General features: G+C 47.0%; 1 protein-coding gene and 1 pseudogene across 2 annotated transcripts in view; one reads left to right on the top strand and one right to left on the bottom strand.

Annotated features, from left to right (window-relative positions):
* The window catches only part of DLG5 (discs large MAGUK scaffold protein 5), a 116,971-nt gene that overhangs the window by 32,137 nt on the left and 61,291 nt on the right, over positions 1 to 23,543 (top strand). For both annotated transcript variants that reach the window (XM_066242928.1, XM_066242929.1), the window contains exon 2: positions 20,507 to 20,575. In XM_066242928.1, coding sequence (XP_066099025.1) covers positions 20,507 to 20,575 — 69 coding nt within the window. The remainder of the gene's footprint in view (positions 1 to 20,506; positions 20,576 to 23,543) is intronic.
* Positions 10,173 to 11,108, bottom strand: LOC136312992 (probable dimethyladenosine transferase pseudogene; annotated as a pseudogene).

The raw sequence follows: 23,543 nt of genomic DNA, 5'->3' as shown, positions 1-23,543 counted from the left end.
TTCTTCTGTCCTCAAGTGTCAGGGAATACTTAGTGTAGAGGGATGAAACAGCCTGCACCTGACCCTGCCTGACCCCTTGTGGGCCTGGAAGGTGAATCCTACACAGTCTCCCCGCCTGGCAGGTGATCTGCAGAGCTTGGTAACTCGACACTGCATTGATAATTGTCTGCTTAGGTCACATCTAGCCCTTGTCACTGCCCAACCACCAGGACCACAGTTTCTCAACTGGGCTAACTGGTTGAGCCACTGTTCTGGGCACTCATGGGAAACAAGTGGCCTCTGTGGTGAGCTGGTGGACAGGGCGGCAGTCAGCACAGGCAGGTCTTCCAGGCTGTGCGGGGCCCAGGGAGCCGGGAGGCCCACAGCAGACCCTGTTTTTCTTGATGATGTGGGACACAGAGTTGCAGGGACTGCATCCCCCTTTCTGGTGGCTGCTGAGGCAGTGTTTCCTACTGTTTTAAAGTCACTGGTGTTCTGCGTGGCCTCGACCTGGGAGGTTCCTGGTGGGCCCGGCACTTCTGTGTGCTAGTGTTTTACCAAGTCTTCTTGAGGTGCAAACAGAGGGGAAGTGAGACTTTAGGAGATTTAAATGTTTCCATTTTGACAATTCTTCTTAGTTACCTTGAGAGAACACTCCCCCTAAATGCAAACCCCAAATGCACTGCACATTTTAAAAGACCACACACTTTAAAGGAACTGGGTAAGTATTAGTTGACTTGGTTCAGTTCGGTTTAACACATGAAACTTGAGAAGTTGTATTTAATAACAGGGACTGGGATGGTCCTAGATGTCTTTGCCCCAGAATTTCGTTTACTTGACACACTCAAATGGTGTAAAGGTGGATTTGGGCACAGAGGTTTGTCTTTTATCTATTTATTCATTTTTAGAGGAGAGAAAGAAAGATTGAGAGAGAAAGACAGAGAGAGAGAGGAGCAGGAAGCTTCAACTCCCATATGTGCCTTGACCAGGCAAGCCCAGGGTTTTGAACTGGCAACCTCAGTGTTTCCAGGTCAACGCTTTATCCACTGTGCCACCACAGGTCAGAGGTTTGTCTTTTGAGAACTGTTTTAAGAGGCTCCAGTGAATGATCTTAGAATGAAAAAGTGGCTGGCCCTTTAAAATGGTTCCAGAAGAATCGGTATCATTAACTAAAACTATATCCAACAGCTTTGTCCAGTGAATATTAGTAATTCTTTTAACCCCTTCACCCTATTCTTTCCTATGGGAATTTCTTGTCATCATAGTTTTGTTGCTCCCCATCTTGCAACAATTTCTTGCAACTCTTGGTTCTTTCCTACCTCCCACATTTGTCGCAGCTGTGCGTTCTGTGTTCTGCGCTGAGTGTGGTGGTTCCCACATGGTTAGAACACCGGGAGAGCCGGACCTGGCTGGGGCATACTTTTCTATATCATTACCCTCTGCAGGACGGGACTGGTCGTCTGGAGGAAGGTGTGCTCACTTAGCCTGGGACATCCACGCAGGAGCTGCAGGAGAAGGGGTAGCTGTCTCTTCCCACATGGACCCTTTTGAGGTGATTGCTTTGAGATTGACCCTGCAAGGCTGGGTGAGCAAAGAGCCTCCTGCTGCATTTTGCCTCCTAGGCATTCACTGGCTCTTCCTGCACTCCTGACAGTCCTCCCTACCTACGGCTCTCATCTTTGATGTAGTTGCTGTGAACAAAAAGCTCAGAAAATAAAAGAACAAGTTGTAGACTTAGAATGTTTGCCCCCAAGAAAAGCACATGTTTGCACAAAATCCTGTCTGACAGTTTCCATTTAAACAAGGAAGTTGGGGGCCCAGCAGACCTAGGAAATATGAAAATTGGTGCTTTGTTGGGCTTCAAGCCTGAGTTGCTCCGTGTCTCGGTCCTGTCTTGTCAATAGAGATTCAAACTTTCAGATGAAAATCACTGACTAGCTGTGGGCGATGTGTTGCCTGTCGCTGGGAGCCTGCTCATCTGTCCCCCATGGTCTCCTCTTTGTTTCCCTGCAATGTGATAGAGTGGAATGTATTTTCTGGAAATAGCCTGGCTGGGATGGTTGGCATTGCCAGCCTTATTTCTGCTCCCGTAAGTTCCTTTTCTCATAGTGGGTGATGGGACACTGGCAAAGGCTGCTTGTGCTTAAAAAAAAATCTTAATAGCCTTTCCAAATATATTCCCTTGATCACTTATTTATTTGCACACAGGCTGAAGATTTAATAGAATTCCTTAGCTTTTGTTAACATTTTTTTCTTGTTTAAGTTATATTTGTTGATTTTAGAGGTAGGGAGGGAGGGAGAGAGAGAGAGGAATATCATTCTGTTTCTGTGTGTGCCCTGACCAGGGATTGAGCTGGCAACCTCTGTGCTTCAGGATGATGCTCCAACCAACCAAGCTATCTTGGCCAGGGTAACCTTTTTTTCTTAAGAATATATATTTTTCTGATTATCAAAGTAGTGTTCATTAGATAAGAAGAAGAAGAAGGAGGAGGAGGAGGAGGAGGAGGAGGAGGAGGAAGAGGAGGAGAAGGAGAAGGAGAAGAAAAAGATTCCAGAACACTGCATGATGCAGTTCTCTTAAGTCTTGAATTCTCTTAAGTATCTGCGAGAGGCCTGAGGCTGGGGAAGAAGGTGCAGTGGCCTCAGACCCTGGTCTGAGGGGCGGGGCCATCCAGGGGGTCATACTGCAGCTGCCGGGTGGATGAGGGAAGGGCAGAGGAAGCAGGGTTTCCTTAGCAGCAGCTCAGAAGAAGTTAGAGGTTGCAGGCTACATCTGGTTTCAAGTCTAGCTGATTGATCTAGGGCTAGTTCCTTAACCTCTCTGAATTTAAGGATCGCTGTAAATTGGGACTAAAGGCAGCGCCTCTTTCCTGAAGTACTGAGAGTTTTAAGTAAGATACCATGTTAATTTGTGGTTTTTTCAAGGCTTTCACTGTGGATGATGTCTACATTGGACAGGGCTGCGCAGAACCTAGCGCAGTAGCAACAGTGTTAGAGTGGCAGGGCTGCTGCAACGAGGTACCGAGGTACCATAGACTGGGGGTGGGGGTGGGGGCTTCTAACAGCAGCCATTTACTATCTCACAGTCCTGGGGGCTAGAAGTCAGGGTTGGTTTTCTGAAGCCTCTTTCCCTTACAGATGGTTGTCTTCTCAAATGGTCTTTCCTCTGTGTAAAGCCAGTGGCCGGGGCCAGGGCCACCAACATGGCAACCCGGCCCATGCAGGTTCGCATTGGATTTGGACAGTCGGTAAAGAAACCATGGAGCCAAAAACTGGTGGGCCATAGCCTTTAATCCTACCTTGCACCCAGCGGGCAAGTAAAAATACACACTGGGCTCCAAAACCCAGTCACACTCAGTGCTCACAAAGCCACTGACTTATCCGAGTTTCCTAGAATCAAAGGTTTCTAGCTCACCAGCCTTATTCTCCTCAGTTCCCCATCTCCTTCCTTATCCCAGATACAAACTCTACACAAACTGGTATCTCACTCAGCACTCCGCCATCTTGGCTGCTTCTCCTGGCCTCCTCCACGTGGCCTTTCTCTGCTCTCCTCTCTCTCTCTCCTCTGCTCTCTCTTCTAATGATAATCTCAGGAACCAAGAGCCCAAACTCCTGTTCTACCCCTATTTTATAGTGTAGATTCAAAACCCTTAATCCAATATACAAAATAGGGAAGTCTCTAATACAAAGTCACTTTCTGAGGCATGATTGGATTGTACCGCCCCACATCAAAAAGGGTAGGAAAGGCTTAATCCCAAAACCAAGCCCCAGGCTACAAAGATTCCGCCTGCCTTTAGCCCACCCCAACACACATTAATATCACCTGGGCAAAGGCCTCCTTGTGTTATCTTTAACAAAGTGAGCATAATACATTTTATCTGCCCAACACTCTGTGATATATGTGTCTGTGGCCAAATTTCCTTTTATAAGGATTAGGGCCAACCATACTGACCTCATATTAACTTAATTACTTCTTTTAGACCTGTAAGACCAGGAGCCGTCATCGTGACCATTCACATGCAGGTTCTCATTGGATTCGGGCAGGCGATAAAGAAATGGCAAAGTCAGAGGATGGGGGGCCATCCTATTTATTGGTGTCTCACCAAGACAGGCAAACCACAAAAGAAGACAAGGGAAAAGCAGAAAACCAGCTCTTCCCATGAAGGGCAAGGGATCAGGGGAGCCCCTGCAATTGTGATAGCAGGAACTGTGTGTCTGAGCTCCTGGTCTGTCCCACTTTATAGTGTAGAAAACCAAAATCCCTTAATCCAATATACAAACAAGGAAGTCTCCAATACAAAGTCACTTATCCAAGGCATAATTGGATTTCTCATGAGAGTGCACCACCCAGATCATACAATCAGTCAAGGGTGTGGGGAAAAGCTTAGTCCCAAAACCAAACCTCAGGCTACAACAGCCTGGCCTGCTTATAGCCTGTCCCCCACACCCATTATAAGTCACAAGCGAGCAAACATATATATCATGTTTACAAACTTATTTGACCAACAAGACCCTATCTCCAAAATAGTCACATGCAGAGGTACTGGGGGTTAGGACCTCAAACATAGGAGGACTTTTGGAGAAAACACAATTCAGCCCTTCACAGCAGTTATTTCTGTTATGCATGGTTCTGTAATGGTGAGAGGTGCTGAAGCTGACCTTGGCACTGTCTCCAGCTCAGTGCGATGACTTGGCTCGGCTGTGCCTCCCCTGGACATCTGCAGAATGCCAGGACTGGGTGGTATCGGGGTCCTCTTCATCTCTGAGGAGGCTGAAGTGTAACTGGAAAACATAGAGCCAACTCTTACTCTTTCTTCAAGCCTGAGCTACACTGGGCCTGGGGGTGGCAAGCACAGTGATGCAAGCTGGGGTTTCCCGTCCACAGGGAGGACACTGGGCATGTAGCTGGCAGGGCTGCTTGCAGATGGCCAGAGGACCAGGAAGGAGGGGAAGCTGGCACCTTTGGGGACCAGAGTGGTTTCGTTTGCTGTTCTCTGTGGTTGTAGATATGGATTTTGTTTTTTCTCTCCTTGCACAAAATAGTAAAATACTTTTCTCTTGTTACCTAAGATCAACTTTTTTCCTGAGGGCTGCTTCTGTGTGGAAGGTACCCACTCCCCTTTGTGCGTTTGAAATACTTCTCTTATATCCTCCCGTTTCTTGGAGTTGACTTGGGGCAATTTGAAGACATTGTGTGACCAGATTTGGTCTAGGGTGGGGTAGGGTAGCTCTTTTTTCTGTATTTGAAGAAGGAATGACCGTGAGTCTGTTGTTTGAGCAATGGTACATGACTGGTCATGCACCCTGTGAGCACCGGATTTGCTGGAATACTAGGTGTGGAACAGGAGCATGATGGAACTCTTTGTTACTGGTTTTAGCAAGAGGGATGCTTGAGGTGTTTCCCCTTTATTTGGTGGGGCCTGGAGGTGGCTGTACAAGTAACAACACTCACTGCCTGAGTGTGTTGGTGAAGCGGGTCTGTTGCCCAGCTTCTTATTAGAAGCTCCTCCCCTCGCTCTGGGAGTGACAAAGGGGAACATTTGATACCTGAGCGGATTTCTGTTGGTGAGAGTGTGCAGCTGTCCTTTTTGTAAAACACTCGGAAAGGTCCCTATGGTTTCGGAAATGAATTCTTTCCACCCACTTCTGAAGGTCACCCTTTCAAAACCCACCCACGGTGCCATGTAAATAAGAGGTGAACCCTCCTGCATGGTGCCACCTTATCCAAGAGGAAGGTGCATAAAGGTCCTGTAGCTCATCTGAGGTGGACACCCGTCTGCTTTGGGCAGGGCCTCCCAGGATGCTAGGAAGGGCCCAGCTCTGCACTCTGTTTTCAGGGCCTCAGAAGAATAGGTGGGAAGAGATCATTGTCCTTCTATTTTCCTCTGAGGGCCCTTTTATTCCTGGTGTCATTTAAAGAATGTCAAGTTTGACCTGTGGTGGCACAGTGTATAAAGCGTCGACCTGGAACGCTGAGGTCGCCAGTTCAAAACCCTGGGCTTGCCCGATCAAGGCACATATGGGAAGCAAGTACTACAAGTTGATGCATCCTGGTCCTTCCCACCCTCTATCCCCACCCCCTTCCCCTTCTTGCTTGCTCTTTCTCATCTCTCTAAAATCAATAAATAAAACCTTTTAAAAAATTTAAGAAATGAAAAATGTCGAGAAACAGAATAGATTTGGAAGACTACTTAGAGTAAGCTTGTTGAGAACCGACCACTATGAAACTGTTTCTGTTGGTGGACCCTATTAGGAACCACCCAGACTGGATGTGATGCTTGCCTCGGTCTTGCCCTCAGCAGTCATTACTGACCATTGTGGGCTCCTTTCCTAATGAGCCAGGTGTGGCCTCACGTTCTTTCAGCACTGAACTTAGTACTTCAGGCAGTTATTATGAGACATGGCCGTTTCGTGTGTAATCCAAGCCCTCCGATTCTGATGGGGAAACCAAAGCCATCATTGCCTTACGTTGACCAAATCTAATGTTTCTTTGCGTTCTGTGACCCACTCCAGCACTGGTGTGGCAGTCTGGACTCTGCAACCACTTTCTGTCTCTCTGCCTTCTAGAAGATTTCTTTCTCTTGTTCCTCTGTCCCCCTGAGTGATCTTTCTGTATCTATTGTGTCTCTTCCAGAAATTTCTATTCCTTCTTGTATCTTCACATGTCTTATGTCCCAGGATTTTGTCCTGTGTGTGCCTGGAACAGTATTTCCTACATGGGTGCTATTTAGGAAGTCCTAGCTCTGGCCCTCCCCCTTCCTTCCTTTTCTCTTACCCAGGGGCTGCACATTACCATTTAGTGACCCTGGACTTGTAACTCACATCTGTGGGGTGACTCCCATGTGGACTGCATTAGCCTGGAACTTTCTCCCCAGCTCCAGACGCTGGTGTCTGACCATCACCAGGCCTCTGGACAGGGATTTTCTTTAGCACATTCAACCTGAATCATTTTTGTTTTTTCCTTTTTTGTATCTGATTTATTTCTCTTAACTCAACTTGAATTCTAATCTCATTATCCCTCTTAACTGGTCTTAAGTCTTCTTCCTCTGTTTACTGTAGTACCTTCCCAGACACCCTACCCGAAACCCCAGCTCTTCCTCCACCCCCCCCCCCCCCCCCCCCCGCCATGGTCTCCCGGATCCCGTCCTCGCCGCTGCACAGTCTCCTGTCCCCTCTCGGCCTGCACTCCTTGACTGGTGGCTCAGGCGAGATCTTGCAGGAGTATCCTGATTGTCTTCTTTACTTCTTGACTTTCCCTCTTCTTTCCTGTTTGTAATTACTGGGGGCAGTTTCCAGAAGCTCATCCCTGCTTGTGCTCAGAACCTTGGGCATTCTTGAGTCTCAGGGCTGAGGAGGTGGGGCTTTCTCTTGTTGTAGGGACCAAAGTCATGATAGAATTGTGTGAAGCTAATGGGATTGGACTGCCCTGAAGGACCAGAGATTCTGGATAATAACTATAATGGAGAGGGAGGGAGGGAGATTTTGGGGTCCCACTTTATTTTTTTGGTAAGGCACACATAAAATTTACCATCTTTATAATTTAAAATATATATTTCAGTGGTAGCAAATACATTCATAGTGTGCTACCATCACCACCATCTATCTCCAGGATTCCTTTCATCTTGTAAAACTGAAACTGGACCCTTAAACAATAATTCCCATTTCTTTCTTCCTACCCAGCCTCTGACAGTTATCACTCTACTTTCTGTCTCCATGATTTTGACTCCTCTAAGTACTTCATATAAATGGAATCAAACAGTATTTATCTTTTTGTTACTGGCTTATTCTACTTAGCATGATGCTAAAAATTTATCTATCTTGTAGAATATGTCCAAATTTCCTACGTTATTAAGGCTGACTAGAATTCCATTGTATATATAAACTACATTTTGCTTATCCATTCATCAGTCAGTGTGTACTTGTGTTGCTTACACATTGTATTGTGAATAATGCTGCTATGAATATGGGTATAGGAATGTCTCTTGAGATGCTGCTTTTAGTTTTTTTTGGTAAATGGCCAGAAATGGATTTATTGCATCATATGGTAATACTATTTTTAATTTTTTGTGAAATCACTATATTAGTTTTCAAAGTCGCTATACCATTGTTTTGTTTTGTTTTGAGAGAGAGGGAAAGAAAGGAAGGGAGAGAGATGAGAAACATCAAGTCATAGTTGTGTCACTTTATTGATTGCTTCTTGTACGTACCTTTACAGGGGATGGGGATTCAGGCTGAGCCAGTGACACCTTGCTCAAGCCAGAGACCTTGGGCTCAAGCCAGCAACTTTGGGATTACATTGATGATCCCATGCTCAAGCTGGCGACCTCGGGATTTCAAACCTGAGACTTCAGTGTCCCAGGTCAATGCTCCATCCAATGTGCCACCTCCAGTCAGGTAAAGTGGCTATACCATTTGACATTCTCACCAACAGTGCACAAGAGTTCTAATTTCTCCACATTCTCAGTAACATGGATTGTTTTCTTGTTTGTTTTTGTTTTTTTTTTGTTGTTGTTTTTGACAGAAGCCAGCCATTCTAAGAGGTTTAAAGTAGTATCTCGTTGTGGTTTTGATTTGCATTTCTGTAGCGACTAGTGATGTTGAACGTTTCTTCATGTGCTTATTGGCTGATTGTATATATTCTCTGGAGAAATAGAACTTATTCACTTTATTTGCCTATTTTTGAATCAGGTTGATTTTCTATTGTTGAGTTTTAAGAGTTCTCTATATTTTCTGATTATTAACCCCTTATCAATTTGTGATTTAAATATTTTCTCCTATTCTGTATATTGCCTTTTTACTGTTGATGGTATCTTTTTTTGGAGGGCATAAAGAATGAAGGTATTTTTATTTCCTTATATAAATAAAATAACCAGAGCCTGACCTATGGTGGTGCAGTGGATAAAGCGTCGACCTGGAAATGCTGAGGTCACCGGTTCGAAACCCTGGGCTTGCCTGGTCAAGGCACATATGGGAGTTGATGCTTCCAGCTCCTCCCCCCTGTCTCTCTCTTCTCTCTCTCTCTCTCCTCTCTAAAATGAATAAATAAAATAAAAATTAAAAAAAATAAAATAAAATAACCAGATATTATATATATTACTATTATTATTGATAAAGATTTAATTAAAACTTGGTTAAGACATGTTTTGAAATTCTGAACCTTATATTTTAAAAGTAGCTTAAACTAAGCATCAGGTATATGAAAAAGTACTAGAAATTTTAATTAGCCAGAAGTTATAGGAATACAGGGGTCCTGTAGGGAAAAGGAGTGGTTGCGTTTTTTTGTTTTGAAGCTGAAGGGCAAACATTTTAAAATTTTAAATCAAGTTTTGATTTACAAAACCTTTGGAAATGTCATTAAACCTATGACAGTCTCCCCAAGAAAAAACATACAATCTTATTTATAATTCATTTTAGTCTAGTTGAGCGTCCTCATTTTACAGGTTAAGGAGTCATGCCCAGATGTGATATGTCCGGCACCACATGGTCTCAGTGGCAGACTCAGTCTTACCCAGAACCTTGATGCTGTGATGCTACAGGATAGCTAAAAGAGTAGGCAGTAGAAGTTTTATAGCATAAACAGAGAAACAAAACATTTTAAGAAAATTGTTTTACTGTACACATGAATTACAAGGAGAAAGGATATGAGGAATATGTGACTCGGTTAAGCATATTTTAACTTTACAACATGAGAGACAAAGGCCTAAAGAGGTCCTCACAGTAATTATAATGTAAAAATATAAGAGTGGCCTGATCTGTGGTGGTGGCGCTGTGGATGAAGCATCAACCTGGAACCCTGAGAGTTGTTGGTTAGAAACCGTGGGCTTGCCTGGTCAAGGCACATATGGGAGTTGATGCTTCCTGCTCCTCCCCCTGCCCTTCTCTCTCTCTCTCTAAAATGAATAAATAAAACCTTAAAAAAAAAAAGAAATGATACATTTAAATGTAAAGTTGTGTGTGTCTGCGGCTCTTGACGTTTATCTTGTATAGACAGGACCCTGCCCTATGTCAACCACAATCAAAATAACTTGGGTACTTAAAATTGACTTAATTATGTTAGAAATTCAGGGTAATAACTCTTAACAACAGTAGTATTAAATCAAATATAGTCCAGCAATGTCCCAGTGGATGATAAGCATACTTCATCTTTTCAAATTATTAAAAATGATCCAAGTTTCTTTTCTTGAGTTTGAAAAATTTTGTTTTCCTAATACCTAAGAAAAATGGATACCTTCTGCATTGAATCCATGTAACAATCTGATAAAGTCATCTATGTCCATGGAATGGGCCCGCTTGTCCCTAAAACCTGTGCTGGTTAGGATTTGCTGTATTTTACCTGCTATGCTGAAATCTCCTGGTACTATAGTATTACGGATCGAACAGTGAATTCTGTATTTTTTTCCAATAGCTGCTGTACTGCATTTGACTTAAATGCAGCAGACAGTGTCTTGTTTTTCCTAACAAAGGTGATTCTTACTAGGCCATCCCATTCCTGAAAATTGATAGGTGGCGGCACATTCTTAGGTTCTATTCTTACAACACTGGATTCAACCTTGGGTGGTGGCCTGAAGTTATTCTTTCCAGCTTTCATTAGATGGTCCACCCATGCCAAAAGCTGTGTATTAATTGAGAGTCTGCAGTACAACTTATCTCCAGGTTTAGCAACTGGTCGGAGAGCAAATGCTCTTTGAAACATAAGTATAGCACATCTGAAAAAAGGTCGGTGCAGCAACAGCTTGAAAACAAAAAGCGAAGATATCTGATAAGGTAAATTTGCCACACAAGCATCAAAAAATGGCAAATCGGTTTTCAACACATCACCCACCATTACTTGAAGTTTGCTGGCCAGAGGTGTGCCCTGAACGCTTTTGTGAAGTTCAGCTACTAGCTTTGGGTCGAGTTCATAGGAAATTACCTTTTTTGCCTTTTCTAGCAACTTAACAGTCATATTGCCAGTTCCAGGTCCCACTTCCAGTACTACATCTGTTGATCTTAAGGCAGCCTTGTCGATAATGCTGTTAACAATAAGGATTTTTCAAAATGCGCTGCCCAATCCCCGTGTTGAACATGAGTCCTCTGGCGCTCTGCAGCTCACGGCGGCGGCCGCTCGCCCCTGACCTGATCTTCGGCATCAGGCCCAGGACGTCAGCCAGGAGTCAGGCCGGCTACCCCAAGGATCGCAACACGTGGGAACCACCTTCCGCCCCAACCGCTTGGTTCCTAGCCCCTTGATGGCATCTTTTGATGCCCAAGTTAAAAAAGTTTTTTTTTAAGATTTTATTTATTGATTTTGGAGTGGGGGGGAGAGAGAGAGAGAGAGAGAGAGAGAAAGAGAAAGAGAAAGAGAAAGTGGTGGGGTAGCATCAACTCGTAGTAGTTGCTTCTCTTATGTGCCTCGACTGGGCAAACTTGGAGTGTCAAACTGATGACCTCAGTATTCCAGTTCGATGCCCTGACCAGTGCTTCACCACCGGTCAGATCCAAATTAAACATTTTTAATGAAACCCAGTGTGTCTATTTTTTTCTTTTGTTGCCTGTGCTTTCAGTGTCAAACCCAAGAAATCATTGCCAAATGCAATGTGATGAAGCTTTTGCCCTGTATTTTCCTCTAGGAATTTTATAGTTTTAGTTCTTACCTTTTAGACTGATTCACTTTGAGTTAATTTTTGTATATGGTGTAAAGGGTCCAAGTTCATTCTCTTGCACGTAGATATTCAGTATTCCTGGCATCATTTCTTGAAAAGACTGGTCTTGGCTCCTGCCAAAAATTATTTGACCATCTACGCAAAGGTTTATTTCTCGCCTCTCTATCTATATGTTTGTCTTTATGCCAGTACTACACTGTTTTGATTACTGTAGCTTAGTAGGAAGTTTTGGAATCTGTAAGTGTTTTACATTGGTTTTAATTCTTTCCTAAGATTGTTTTGGCTATCTGGAATTCCGATTAAAATTAGGATAGGTTTTTCTATTACTGCAAAAAATGTCATTGGAATTTTGAAGGGATTGCATCGAGTCTGTAGATCACTGTATGTGTGATATGGGAATCTTAAAGTCCTTTCCTTTTTATACATTTCCCTGTGTTGTTTGTGTTTTGAATAAGTAGAAAAAAAGGAGATGGAATTTCTGATAGAGAAGAGGCTAGTGGTCAAGAGGAGGAAAATGAAGGGAACTGGAAAGATCAGCAGTGGAGTCAGGGAACAGAGAGATTAGGGTCTCTTGAGCAAGTTGGAACAGAACATTTGTGAGCAGTTCTTTTACACTTACGAAGCACATTCAGCATCTGTTGATTTTATTTGCTTGGCACAACCATCTGTGAACTACAGATAAAGACTTTTTATAGTCCTAGTGTACAGATGTACAAACAGTAGGATCAGAAAAGTTATTTGCCCCTGGTCACCCAATAATAGTTGGCCATATTAATGAGAGGCCCAGGTCCATCCAGCTCTTGATCCTGTGCCTTTCCCACTGTGCAGAGGTACTGTGTACCTCCCTCCCCTCTGGCAGGCATCTTCTTGGTGGGTTCATACTGAGCAGGAATATTGTGGGGCAGTGTTAGGGAAGTGGGCATTTCTCTGTGATCTGAGTCCTGAAGACCCAGGCTGAGTTGTCTTGATCAGTGATTTTCAAGGTACCACACAAAGCAGATAAGGAGAGTGGTGCTGATGCTGTTGGAAGAAGAAGGGGCAGAAACAGCTCGTTGCTGATGAAGACAAGACTTTTCCTTTGCAGCCTTTGTGGACTAAATGTCCCTGACCTGTCTAGCCTGGGGTATTAAATCCTTGTGCACTTCCCAGCTCATGCTATGAGACTCAGGCTGTCCCCTGAGCTGTCATTTCCTCTGGCTGACTCCTCAGCTTACCCTGATTGGAGATTAATGAAAAAATAGCCATGTGATGGATGACATGGCATTAAGGGAATAGTGAGAGTGAAACATCTTTTTCAGTTCTTTGCATTCAGTCTGGTCATTAGAATTCTGATCAGGTTTCTCAAACCCCATTGGTTCATTCTACCTCCTGGTGCTTTCTAAGCCAAGATGGAAATACTGATCTAGTTTGTTCCAGAGATTGTACTGGTCTTCCCTGGGTGGACCAAGGTTAGTTGATGGCCTGAGGAGTGACAAGTTGGAGGGTAGAAGCCAAGAACAGAAGATAAGGCTGGCAGAGGAGGTGCAGCAGAGATGACTAGAAACCAGCCTTCCTTCCCTTCCTTCTTTCCCACTGTTGGAAGACATAACCTTGGCCACAGTGATGAATGCTGCCTCCTAAGCCTCTTCCTGGCACAACTGCTTATCAGAGTTTCTGAGCCATCAGTTGTGACTCCAAATGCTTCTCACCTAAACATTGCCATTGAGCGAGGGATGGCTGTTGCCATCCTCTGCTGTCCATGGGAGGAGGAATTGGTGAGTTTCAGTTTTTCTGATCTTATGGAAAGGAGGTAGTAGAGTTAGTGGATGAAGAGTTGTGTTTGAATCTGGACCCACTGCTTACTAGCTTTGTGTTATTGAGCAGGTTACTTGGTTATTTGCCTCTCTGAGCCTGTATTTCGTCATCTAGAAAATAGGTTGTTAATAGTCTCTTTCTCATAAGGTTGTTAGGGGGATTAAATGAAATAATCTTTATAAATAGTGCCTTTCCTGAAGTACTCAAAAAATGTTAGTTGCTGTAAATAGTCAGTGTGGCACTACATTCAAGAAACACCCTTGAGCCAAAACCTGTATACATTGATGACTGTCCTTAACGCTGCCTGAATAATTTCTGTCCACTTGATACCTAGGAAAGTTCAGGGAGTAGGTGGAGTGCAGGTACAATTCGAGCAGAAGTCAGGAGAGTTGTATGCCCCTCTTACCTTCATCATCAAGCGTCCTGGGCATATGAGCCCACCTCTAAGCCCCTACCACATGCCTTTGTGTCCAGTCTCTGCTCGGCCCGTTGGCTCTCCTGCCTCCCTGCCTGCTCTTCCTTGGTCGTCTTTGTTGATTCCTCTTTTCACCTGCAGCCCCGAATGCTCATTCCTTGGATCTCTCCACTACCCTCCCTGTCCACACTCCCTCCTTGGGTTGTCCCATCAAGTCTCATTACTTTTAATGCAGAGCATGTGCTGACAGTTCCCAAATGAGAGATGTAGTCCCAGCCTCACCCCTGCACTTCAGCCCATATATCCAGCTGCTTATCTGACATCTCCACTTCGGTGTCTGTAGTTGCCTCAAACGTAGCTTGGCCAGACCTGAACTCATGATTCCCCACCTCCCTCCGCCTGCTCTTCCTCCTGCAGGCTTCCCACCTCAGTAACACCAGCCTCCTCCTTCCCCTTCCAGGCTGAGAACCTTGGAGTCATTCTTCCCATCCCTTCCTTTCCTATTCCACATTTAGTCTGTCAGCAGACCCTTTCAGCTTTACATCCAAGATACCCCCCAGGCCAGCCCCTTCTCACCAGCCCTACTTGCATACTCCCTTCCTGGCTGCCAGCACAGTGTTCTTGGTGTTGCATTTGCTGTCTGACTGGGTTCCCGGCTTCCACCCTTCTCTACCTGTGATCCTGTCAGAGTGTCAGACCGGGTCGCCCCTCTACTCAAACCTAGAGGTTTTTTCCATCTCACTCAGAACTCAGTGCCTCTTTATGGCCCACGAGGTCCTGCCTGAGCTTCATGTTCCCTACACAGATTTCATTTGTATACCTCAAAAAGCGGGAAATAAGCATCCTCACTATGATGTTTCAGCAAGCTCATTATTTTTCTTCCAAAACTTTCTGGAGGATACTGAGTTATATGTCAGTTAGGGAGAACTAATGTTAACTCACGAACTTGACACTTTGGGGAGTGGACTATGCATACGAGGGTTGAGTCTTTGCCTGGCCCAAAGGTACCAGCAGGCCGGCCTCCGGTGCCTGTCAGGGAGGGTGATTTCACCTGGAGCAGGTGTGTAGCGATCCTGAAGCGGACTTCTGGGATCGGCGCCCAGCCTTGTGGCTGCTCTGTTCCAGAGCCATAGTCACCCAGACTTCCCTGAAATGTTGGGCTCATCAGCCTTCAAGTTTGGGTCTCAGGGTTCACAGCCTTGGGCTGTGTTTTAAAGGGAAGGAGGCTGAGGCCCTGAATTCTGGTTCTGCAAGAGGGCTTCTTAGCAGCCACAGGAACCCACCCTCCCAGCACCTCCTGAGGTCTTTCTGAGTGAGGGTGCCCACACTCTGGGGCAGCCTGGGCACCCAGCGTGGACATGGGCGTCGGGGTGGCAGGAAGCAGCAGCATCTATCAGTGCCATGAAGCCAGGGCCCCTCACCCTCTCTCTCCCCACAGCTAGTCCTTGGGCTGAGCTCAGCTCGCAGTGTTTGTCGAGTGTCCTCTCGGTAGGGGAGGGGACAGGGAGGGAACAAGCTCACTCTGGGGGTATCCAGGCTTGCACAGGGTGACAGGTGTGCCTTTGTCTCCTTCAGGCTGATCTGGCTTCTCGGGTGGTTATCCAAGTCCACTCTCCTCCAGGGCCAGTTCTAGACCCCTTTCTCCCTGAGGTTTCCCCTGACTGCTCTTCAACCTTCAGAGCTGCTCAGCAGCGTTAGAGGGATCAGGGGTGCAGGCTTTGGGCTAGACTGCCTGGGTTTGTATTCTGTCCGCCCCTCCATAGCTCTGCCATGACCTTAGACAAATTACTTACTTTTTCTAACCCTCAGTTTCCTCCTCTATGAGGTGGGACTAATGTCAGCCTCGTGGTTGACGTGGGGACTAACCCACAGCACTCATGGAGCTCTCACACATCCTGGCTCTGGCCTGTTAACTGCTAACTATTATTGTTAGTGAGGTCCATACCGTCTAGCAGTTGGTCATGGTGAACTGTGTGACCTCGTCATGCTGGTACAGCTTCCAACTTAGGTAAAGAGACTGAGATAGACAGGTTGGAAGGTCTGGTTTGACAGTAATAGCAGCAGCTGACAGAGTGCTGGCCGTAGGGGTCCTGTTTCCAGCCCTTCCCAGCCCTTTCCCATTAACTTAGTTGATCCTATTATCCCATTTTACAGATAAGCACAAGGAGGCTGGGGGAGGCTGAGTGATTTACCCGAGGGCATAAAGCTGCTAAGGAGCAGAGTTGGGAGTTGAACCCAAGCTGGCTGGCGCCCCATCCGTATTCTAGTCATTACTGCCTTGATTTACAGACGAGGGCCCTGTGCTCAAAGGGGATGGGACTTCTGCTGAGTCCCCAGCAGGTGAACACCCTCTGCTGCCCCAGCTCCTCCCCTTGTTAGCACACCTGGCTCAGCGCTTTGCAGGGCTCAGGCAGTCATCAGGAACCTGGTGGACAGTGACCCCCACCGCCTTCCATCACTCGTGTGCCTCTGTGACTCCTCAGGTGTGAGCTAGGAGAGGGGACCAGCATGAGGCAGTGGCCTGGTGGTGACTCCCAGTACCCCCCGCCCTTTCACAGTCCCTGAGCGGACGGTGGCTTGCCCTCTCTGTCTCCTCAGGTGCCTTGGGGAGGGGCGGTGCACATCTTCCCAGTGCCCAGAGCTGTCTCAGGGCCGCTGGGCACCAGCCTCTGCTCACCCTCCTGCAACCGAGGGAGGACTGTGCTGGTTCCAGGCTGGAACAAGTCTCTGCGGTGGACATTTTGCAGGGAGAAAGTGTGAGTCTGGGGCCTTGACAAGCTCCAGGAGAATGGAAGGCTGTGTTAGGGACAAATTTCTGTCTCTCTTGGGCCCCACAGGCTGATTATCACTTGGGTGATTTTACTGGAAGTTCTTTCCAAGTGGTCTCCATGACCCAGTGGGGCTGGGTCACAGAGTAAACACAATCTGCGCTCATGGTGTTCTTGGGAGGGACACAGACAATGCACGGCCCAGGCCCACCCCGGAGTGTGTCGGCTCCCTTCCAGGCCTCTGCCTTGGCCTCCTTCGCATCCCACCTGCTGCCTCTGGTCAGCCTTGGCACCGGCATCCGTTTGTGCATCCAGGGGCTTGTTAGAAAGGCAGAGCTCTCAGGCCCTGCCCTAACCTGCCTATGTAGAACCTGCAGTTTAACCAGGCCCAGAGGTGATTCCTGTGGCAGTAAAGAGCCCCTCTGTTCCACATGGCCATGAAAACCAGGCTCATGCTTGCTCTCCTTTGCTGGAAACATTTCCAGATCATCCGACCTTCTCTGGGTCCTCTCAGGACCTCTGCACAGGCTGTGGGGCGTGTCCTGAGTGGCAGTGCTTGCTGTCCTGTGGGTGTGAGGGATGGATGGCAAAGGAATGGGGGCAGTTCAGTGAGGGAGCTCATTAGTCTGGGCCACTTGAGCAGGTGGGGGTAAGTGCCCTCAGGGAGCATGGGAAACTATCCAGTATGGCTGAGAGTGAGGGGCTGTGAGGGGCAGAGCCATGTGGGCCCGTGAGATAGGACTCCTGTTGGCCTCCTGATTTGATTGTGAATACCCAAAGACTATACTTTCAGGGATCATTTCTATAGTTTGTGAATACCCAGAGGTAGATGACGCTTGACACCCATCCCTCAGAAGCACCGGCTTTGGAAAGACACTGTATGACTTTGGAGTAGTGACTCCTTTGTTTCTTCCCGAAAGTCCTGACCACACAGGCTTTTTAAGACCAAGTAGCTGCAGAGACGAAGCATGACCAAGACGACGTTGTCTTTGGGCTCTTTCTTCCCCCTAATGACGTCTAAGGTCCTGGGAACATTGTAGAAGCTGGGCCCTGTCCAATTTTAATCACTCCCTGCTGGCCCTCACCCCTAGCTCCCTGGAGCCTTGCCAGCTGACTTGGGGTGGGTGGTGGTGCCCAGATGCAGACAGAGATGTCACAGCGTTCCTGGGTCAGGCCCCAGAGCTTCAGCAGCACTTGGGGGACAGGGAAGAGGAACAGAATGTGTTGGTTGGCCAGTTGACTCCTCTAGCTAGGGCGGGAGATGGGCGGAGAAAGAGATTGGTGTCTGCCAAGTTTAATTAACAGCGGAAACTCGCCATGGGGAGGGAAAGACCTCTGCAGAGCAGGGGCGGTTTACTGGAAGATGAGGCACTGCTGATGCCAGTAATGAGAAAACAAGCGTTCCTGTAGGAGCGTCTCCCAGAACCCCGGCCACGCTGTCCCTCCTGTTGCAAGCGGATGGGGCTGCGCTCAGATCTTGGAGGTGTGAGTGGGAGAGTTGATTTATGCCTGCTTTTCTGAGTTGGCGTCTTTTGAAAACAGTTACCATCATACCAGCCAGCTAGCCTTCCTTGCCCCATAAACGAAAGAAGTAATTAAGAAAATGGTGATTGAGTTTTAAAAATAGGCATTGTGTTGCATTCTTGTTCTCTGAAGATATCAATGGATTGTCTGAATTGCTTCTGACTTTTATTTCATGGATCTTTACACGACACTTAATGATCTGGGAATAGAGATGATTTGAGAAATTTGTGATGCTCGTTGTTTAAGACAAAAACGCAGAGATGTTGGACAGTAAAATGAATAGTTTGGGTTGAACTTGAAATACAGAAGGTATTTCATTGAACATTGTTATTCTTTTTTTTTTTTTAAGTAGGATCAAGGAATTTCAGGGCTGAATGGGATTTTCTGCTTCTGTTTCTCTTATGATGTGCAGATTCCCCTCTGATAGTCCTGCCAGGTGTGTGTGGGACAGCGTGGACTGTTTGGCCATCCTGACCGGCAGCTTTCTCCAGCACTTACCTGCTGTTTCCAGCCCTGCTGCTGGAGGCCATATCGACCACATTAAATCCCTCTGACAGTCCTCTTGGAAGAAAAAACACTTGCCCACTCCCCAGATCATCCTCCTCAATCCAGGAGAAACACAGCAGGTTCTTCGGAGAGTCTCAGAAAATGAGGTGGTGCGGTCACTGGTCATTCCTGGCCACTGTCGTTGTTTCTGCCATTACCAAAGTCCCCTTTTCTTCTTTTCTTTCTCTGCCCATTATCTTTTTCATGTGGGCACACTTGCTAGCTCACCTGCACACTGTATACCACCATTGTCCACCTCCTTACCCGCCAAGTGTGGTCTTTATTGCCTCCCCACAGATCTTCCTGTTCCCTCCTTACCTCCAGGACTGCCCCTCCTCCTCGCCATCTCCTCTGTCTACTCCCGTTTCCCTCTTCTTTCCCTTCTGAGGATGTGCTTGTATAGGGTGACTAGTCAAGAGTGGAGATGGGAGAGAACCCTTTAAATTTGGCCTTTACATGTCTGGTCCTGGAGCTTGGGTTCCCATTAGCTCTTGGCTGCATTCTGACACTGAAGTCCTAAGGCTTATTCCAAGGTTTTATTGCTAAAATCCCATCTCGGGCTCACCCACTGGGCCCAGTACACAGACTGCTCTGCTTATAGTTCTTTTGGTTCTAAGAACAAAACATTGCATTCTGCCATTATCTTGTTTTAACTGACCCACCATCTCTGCGTGTTGTGCTTTTTTAAACTCCCAATTTAGCCTCTGAGTTTTTTCACCCTCTCAGTTTTGTCACCTGTACTCTTGGTAACCAAAGCACACTAATCAGTGGAGAATGTAATCACTGATAGGACAGGGAAGGGACCTTATAAGCCATCTGGTCAAATGCTTCATTTTACAGACCAGGAAACAGTGTCAGCAAACTGAAGGGCTTTGCTCAGCATCACCCAGCTCCTCGCTCATAGACAAGGGCTCTGTGTTCACAAACTGGGTGTCCTGACCCACAGGCTTTTCCTGATGCCAGGCGGGTAACATCTTGTCTTTGAAAATATTTTAATTCAAACCATCATGGTTGTGTGTGTACAACCGAGAGTTGGCAACAGTGTGTCAACAAACAACAACAACAACAAAAACAGGCTCTTTCCTGCCTGGCCTGTGGTGGCGCAGAGGATAACATGACCTGGAATGCTGAGGTCACAGGTTAGAGACTCTGGTCTTGCCCCGTCAAAGCACATATGAGAAGAAACAAGCAACCAATGAACAACTAAAGTGAACAACTATGAGTTGATGCTTCTCACTCCCCCCCTCTGTAAAGTCAATAAATAAAATCAAGTGCTCCCCCCGGCTTTGATGACAGTGTAATTGCTCATGATTTGACAAGTGACTTTTAGTAAGGGGGTAGACACTGACTAAATTATTTAGGACTGAGCTTGAATATACAGTTAGACCCTAAGAACAAAATAGGCAAAAAAAAAAAAAGTTCATAGATGTTTAATTTATGCTCTGTTAAATTCTGGCCTGAAAGTCAGATCATATTGATATAAATCTGTAGGGAATCCCCACACCTTGTTCTAACCGAGGGCGTGTTGTTCCCTTGCTAAGCCTTCCCCAGATGTCCCAGTAAGAAGCCTGCTGACTGAGTCCACTCTGCCTGCCTGTATATAGTCCAGTCTGCAGAGCTGGAGGGTGGCAGAAGGTGAGACAGAAACACCAAGGACGAGGAGTCCCTGCCGGCCGTGCATCCCCGCCTGGCCCCTCGGATGTGCTCTTTGGTCCCTGGTATAATGCGGGCTCTCAGCCTCACCATGACTGAAGATCAGTTGGTCTGACTGTGGTTTGTGTTACAGACAAGAGACCCCTCAGGCGATGGTAACAAATGGTCTTCCTTTCTGTCCCCAGGCTCCACCTACAGCGTCTTGTCCATCATGCCGTCAGACTCGGAAAGCAGCAGCTCCCTCAGCAGTGTGGGTGAGTACTGCTTCCTGGGGCTCCCCTCCTTCCTGAGGACCACCAGGGTCACAGAAGGGGAAGTTGGCCCTCACCTTTTTCGTACTGACGTGATCTTCTTCTGTTGATTGTGTTCACATTTGCTCTCATCAGCAGTACGTCATCTTCACGGAGGAGGGCAGAAACCTGCCTGTGGTGGTAGAAGGGAGGTGGTGTTGGGGGAACCACATATTTTGCTCTTTCTTCACCTGTCAGGGCATAGGACTTCTCAGTGAGCCCCTACCCACACCCCTGCTGAGGCCACTGTCCTTGCGACTGGCCCCTTTTGGGACTGTCCTTTGTACAGCAGGAACAGCGCACTGGGGTTGTTGCCTCGGGGACAGGAGTAGCCAGTCACGCTGACAGGGATGTGTTTCCATAAGCCCGTAGGTGAGGCCGGCCCTGCTTTCCTTTCACTGAACCCGTCCCAGCAGGAAGATGGTCACAGTCTCCCAGCTCTCCCACCCCTCTGTGGCTCACTCCCTCTGTGATGTGCCCTCTGTTTCAGTCCATCCCCGGTGCAGCTTCTGAAAGATACACCTCCAGGGCGAGTCTTGGACTCAGAAATCACCTAGTGCATCTGGCTTTCTTTCACATAGACATATGGGGAAGTCACTACTCGGAGAGGAGGCTCATGCCAGAGATGCCAGAACTAGCCAGGGCAGACCCTTCACGTCCTAATTGGCTAACACTACAGACCACCTCCAGTGTGCCAGAAGTGGGCTCGGGACAGAGTGGTGACCGGGCAGGTGTGGTCACTGTGTTTGCAGATCTTAGACTCTATTGGGGAGACAGTTAAATGAGTAAATACAAAAAGTAAGGTCAGAGTGATCAGAAGGGAAGTCAGATCCAGCGGGGGTACTGGGTTTATTTGCCAGGGCTTCTGTAGTTAGCACCACAGTCTGAGTGGCTTATACAACAGCGAGGTAGATGGTAGATGCTCACGGTCTGGAGGCTAGAAGGCTGAGGTCAAGGTGTCATGTTACCTCTGAAGTCTCTAGGGGAGGTTTCTGTTCCAGGCCTCTCTCTGGTTCTGGTTGTTGCTGGCAATCTTTGATGTTTCTTGGTTTGTAGACTCATCACTCAGTCTGTCTACTTCTTCATCTTCACATGATGTTGTCTTTGTGTATGTGTCTCCAAATTTCTTCTCGTAACAAGGACACCAGTCATACTGGTATGACCTCATCTTACCTGTATCATCAGTAAAGACTATTTCCAAATAAGGTCACATTCCTATTTTCTAGGGATTAGGACTTGAGCATCTCTTTGGAAGATATAGTTCAGCCTCTCACAGACTCCCTCATCCTGTGTAGGGTTCAGGGAGCAAGGTCTTCAAGTAAAAATATCACCTCTTCTCTTCCATGTATATCTCCCTAATTAAGAACATTTGGAAAAAGAACGGCAAGTTATAGTCACTGTGAGAGAACTCGGTGGATGGAACCTTGAAGACAGGTAGCGAGGGCCTGGTCGGCTCCCCGGTTAGCGGTAGGTCTTAGGTGGTCTGTTCTGCTTCGGCTCTTCAGCGTGACCTACTGAGAACTCTCCATGCTTTTGCCAACTGAGGGTCTCCACGGTTGCAGCATCTTTCTAGTCAGGCCTCTCTGGGTGGTTTTCTAGGCTGCGTGCATATGGTTTCTCTGTGGCCTACCCCACCCATGCAGCCTTCGTTGAGTAACTGCCCCTGAGTCACCCCACGGGTTGCACACTTGTTTCAGGCAATCCATATTTTATCCTCCATTCATTTTGACCTAATTTCTCTGGTGCCTTTTATTTCTCATTTTGTATAACTTGGGAAATTTTAAGAAGAGATATTCTTGGGTAGCATTTATAAAAAGAAACTTCAATTTTATGCAAATTGGAGTAGCAAGAGAGATTTCTCATTAAACAGAGAGTTCTACTGGCTTGTTGGCAGGGCAGGGAGCTGAGAGCTTCCTTCACACCCTAGCAGATGTCTCGTGAACATGCAGCTTCTGGCTGATGGGAGGTAGAGGAGGCTGTGCCCTGACTCCTGTGCCCTCTGGCCTTTCCTTCTTTGGTCCTTTGCAGTCAGCAGGGCCCGTTTTCTCTCAGTGCATCAGACGAATGGAAGCCTCTCTTGTCTTGGGCGTGTGCTCAGTTCTCACAGGGATCACAGGGCCTGGCACCGCTCTTACCATCCAGCCCGGGGTCCCCGTGCATCCAGGCCACTATGACAGAGTGGACGGCTTAGAAACAAACATTCATTTCTCATATCACTGGAGCCTGGGAGGCCCAAGACCAAGCATTAAGGCAGATTCAGTGTCTGGGGCACTCATTTCCTGCTTTAGTGGTGGCACCTTCCTGCTGTAACCTCACGTGGCAGAAGTCAGGAGACAGCTCTCTGGATGGGATTTCTTTGTAAGACACCTATCTTATTCATGAGGGCTCCAACCTCGTGACCTAATCACCCCCAAAACCCCACCTCCTTGTACCACACCTTGAGGGTTAGGATTTCAACATAGGAATTTGGGGGGGGAGCAAACATTCAGACCATAGCAACGGAGAGGTAAGCGACTGGCTGTTCTTCCCTGTGTAAAATGGAAAGAAACAAATAGCTCAGGGGAAGGAGCAGTTATTTCTGGTGAGGCGCGCGTGTCAGAGTAAGTTTCAGGGAGGAGGGGACCCTTGAGTTGGGCCTCCCAGCAATGGTACACCCAATGCAAGAGCAGCCAGGAAGCAATAGACTGTCTCTGTGGGTCTCTGTTTCGGTTTCTGCCAAGTAGATCCTGAGCTTAGGATTCTAGAGCAAGGAGCTTATCTGGGAGGGGATCTCAGAGCTGGGCCAGGCTGCAGCTGCTGCCTTGGAATCTAACCGTCTCTCATCTCTGTCCTGAGAAGAGCTGAGCTATGGGAGGGTGTTGACAAAAGAGGGCATCTGCCTGGGCTTCCATAGTTAGAGAAGGGGCCCTCCCTGCATTTCATCAGTGGGTGA

This window comes from Saccopteryx bilineata, chromosome 9, assembly GCF_036850765.1.
Source record: "Saccopteryx bilineata isolate mSacBil1 chromosome 9, mSacBil1_pri_phased_curated, whole genome shotgun sequence".
NCBI lineage: Eukaryota > Metazoa > Chordata > Mammalia > Chiroptera > Emballonuridae > Saccopteryx > Saccopteryx bilineata.
The sequence above is the reverse complement of the archived record's forward strand: the minus strand, read 5'-3'. Positions and strand labels throughout refer to the sequence as shown.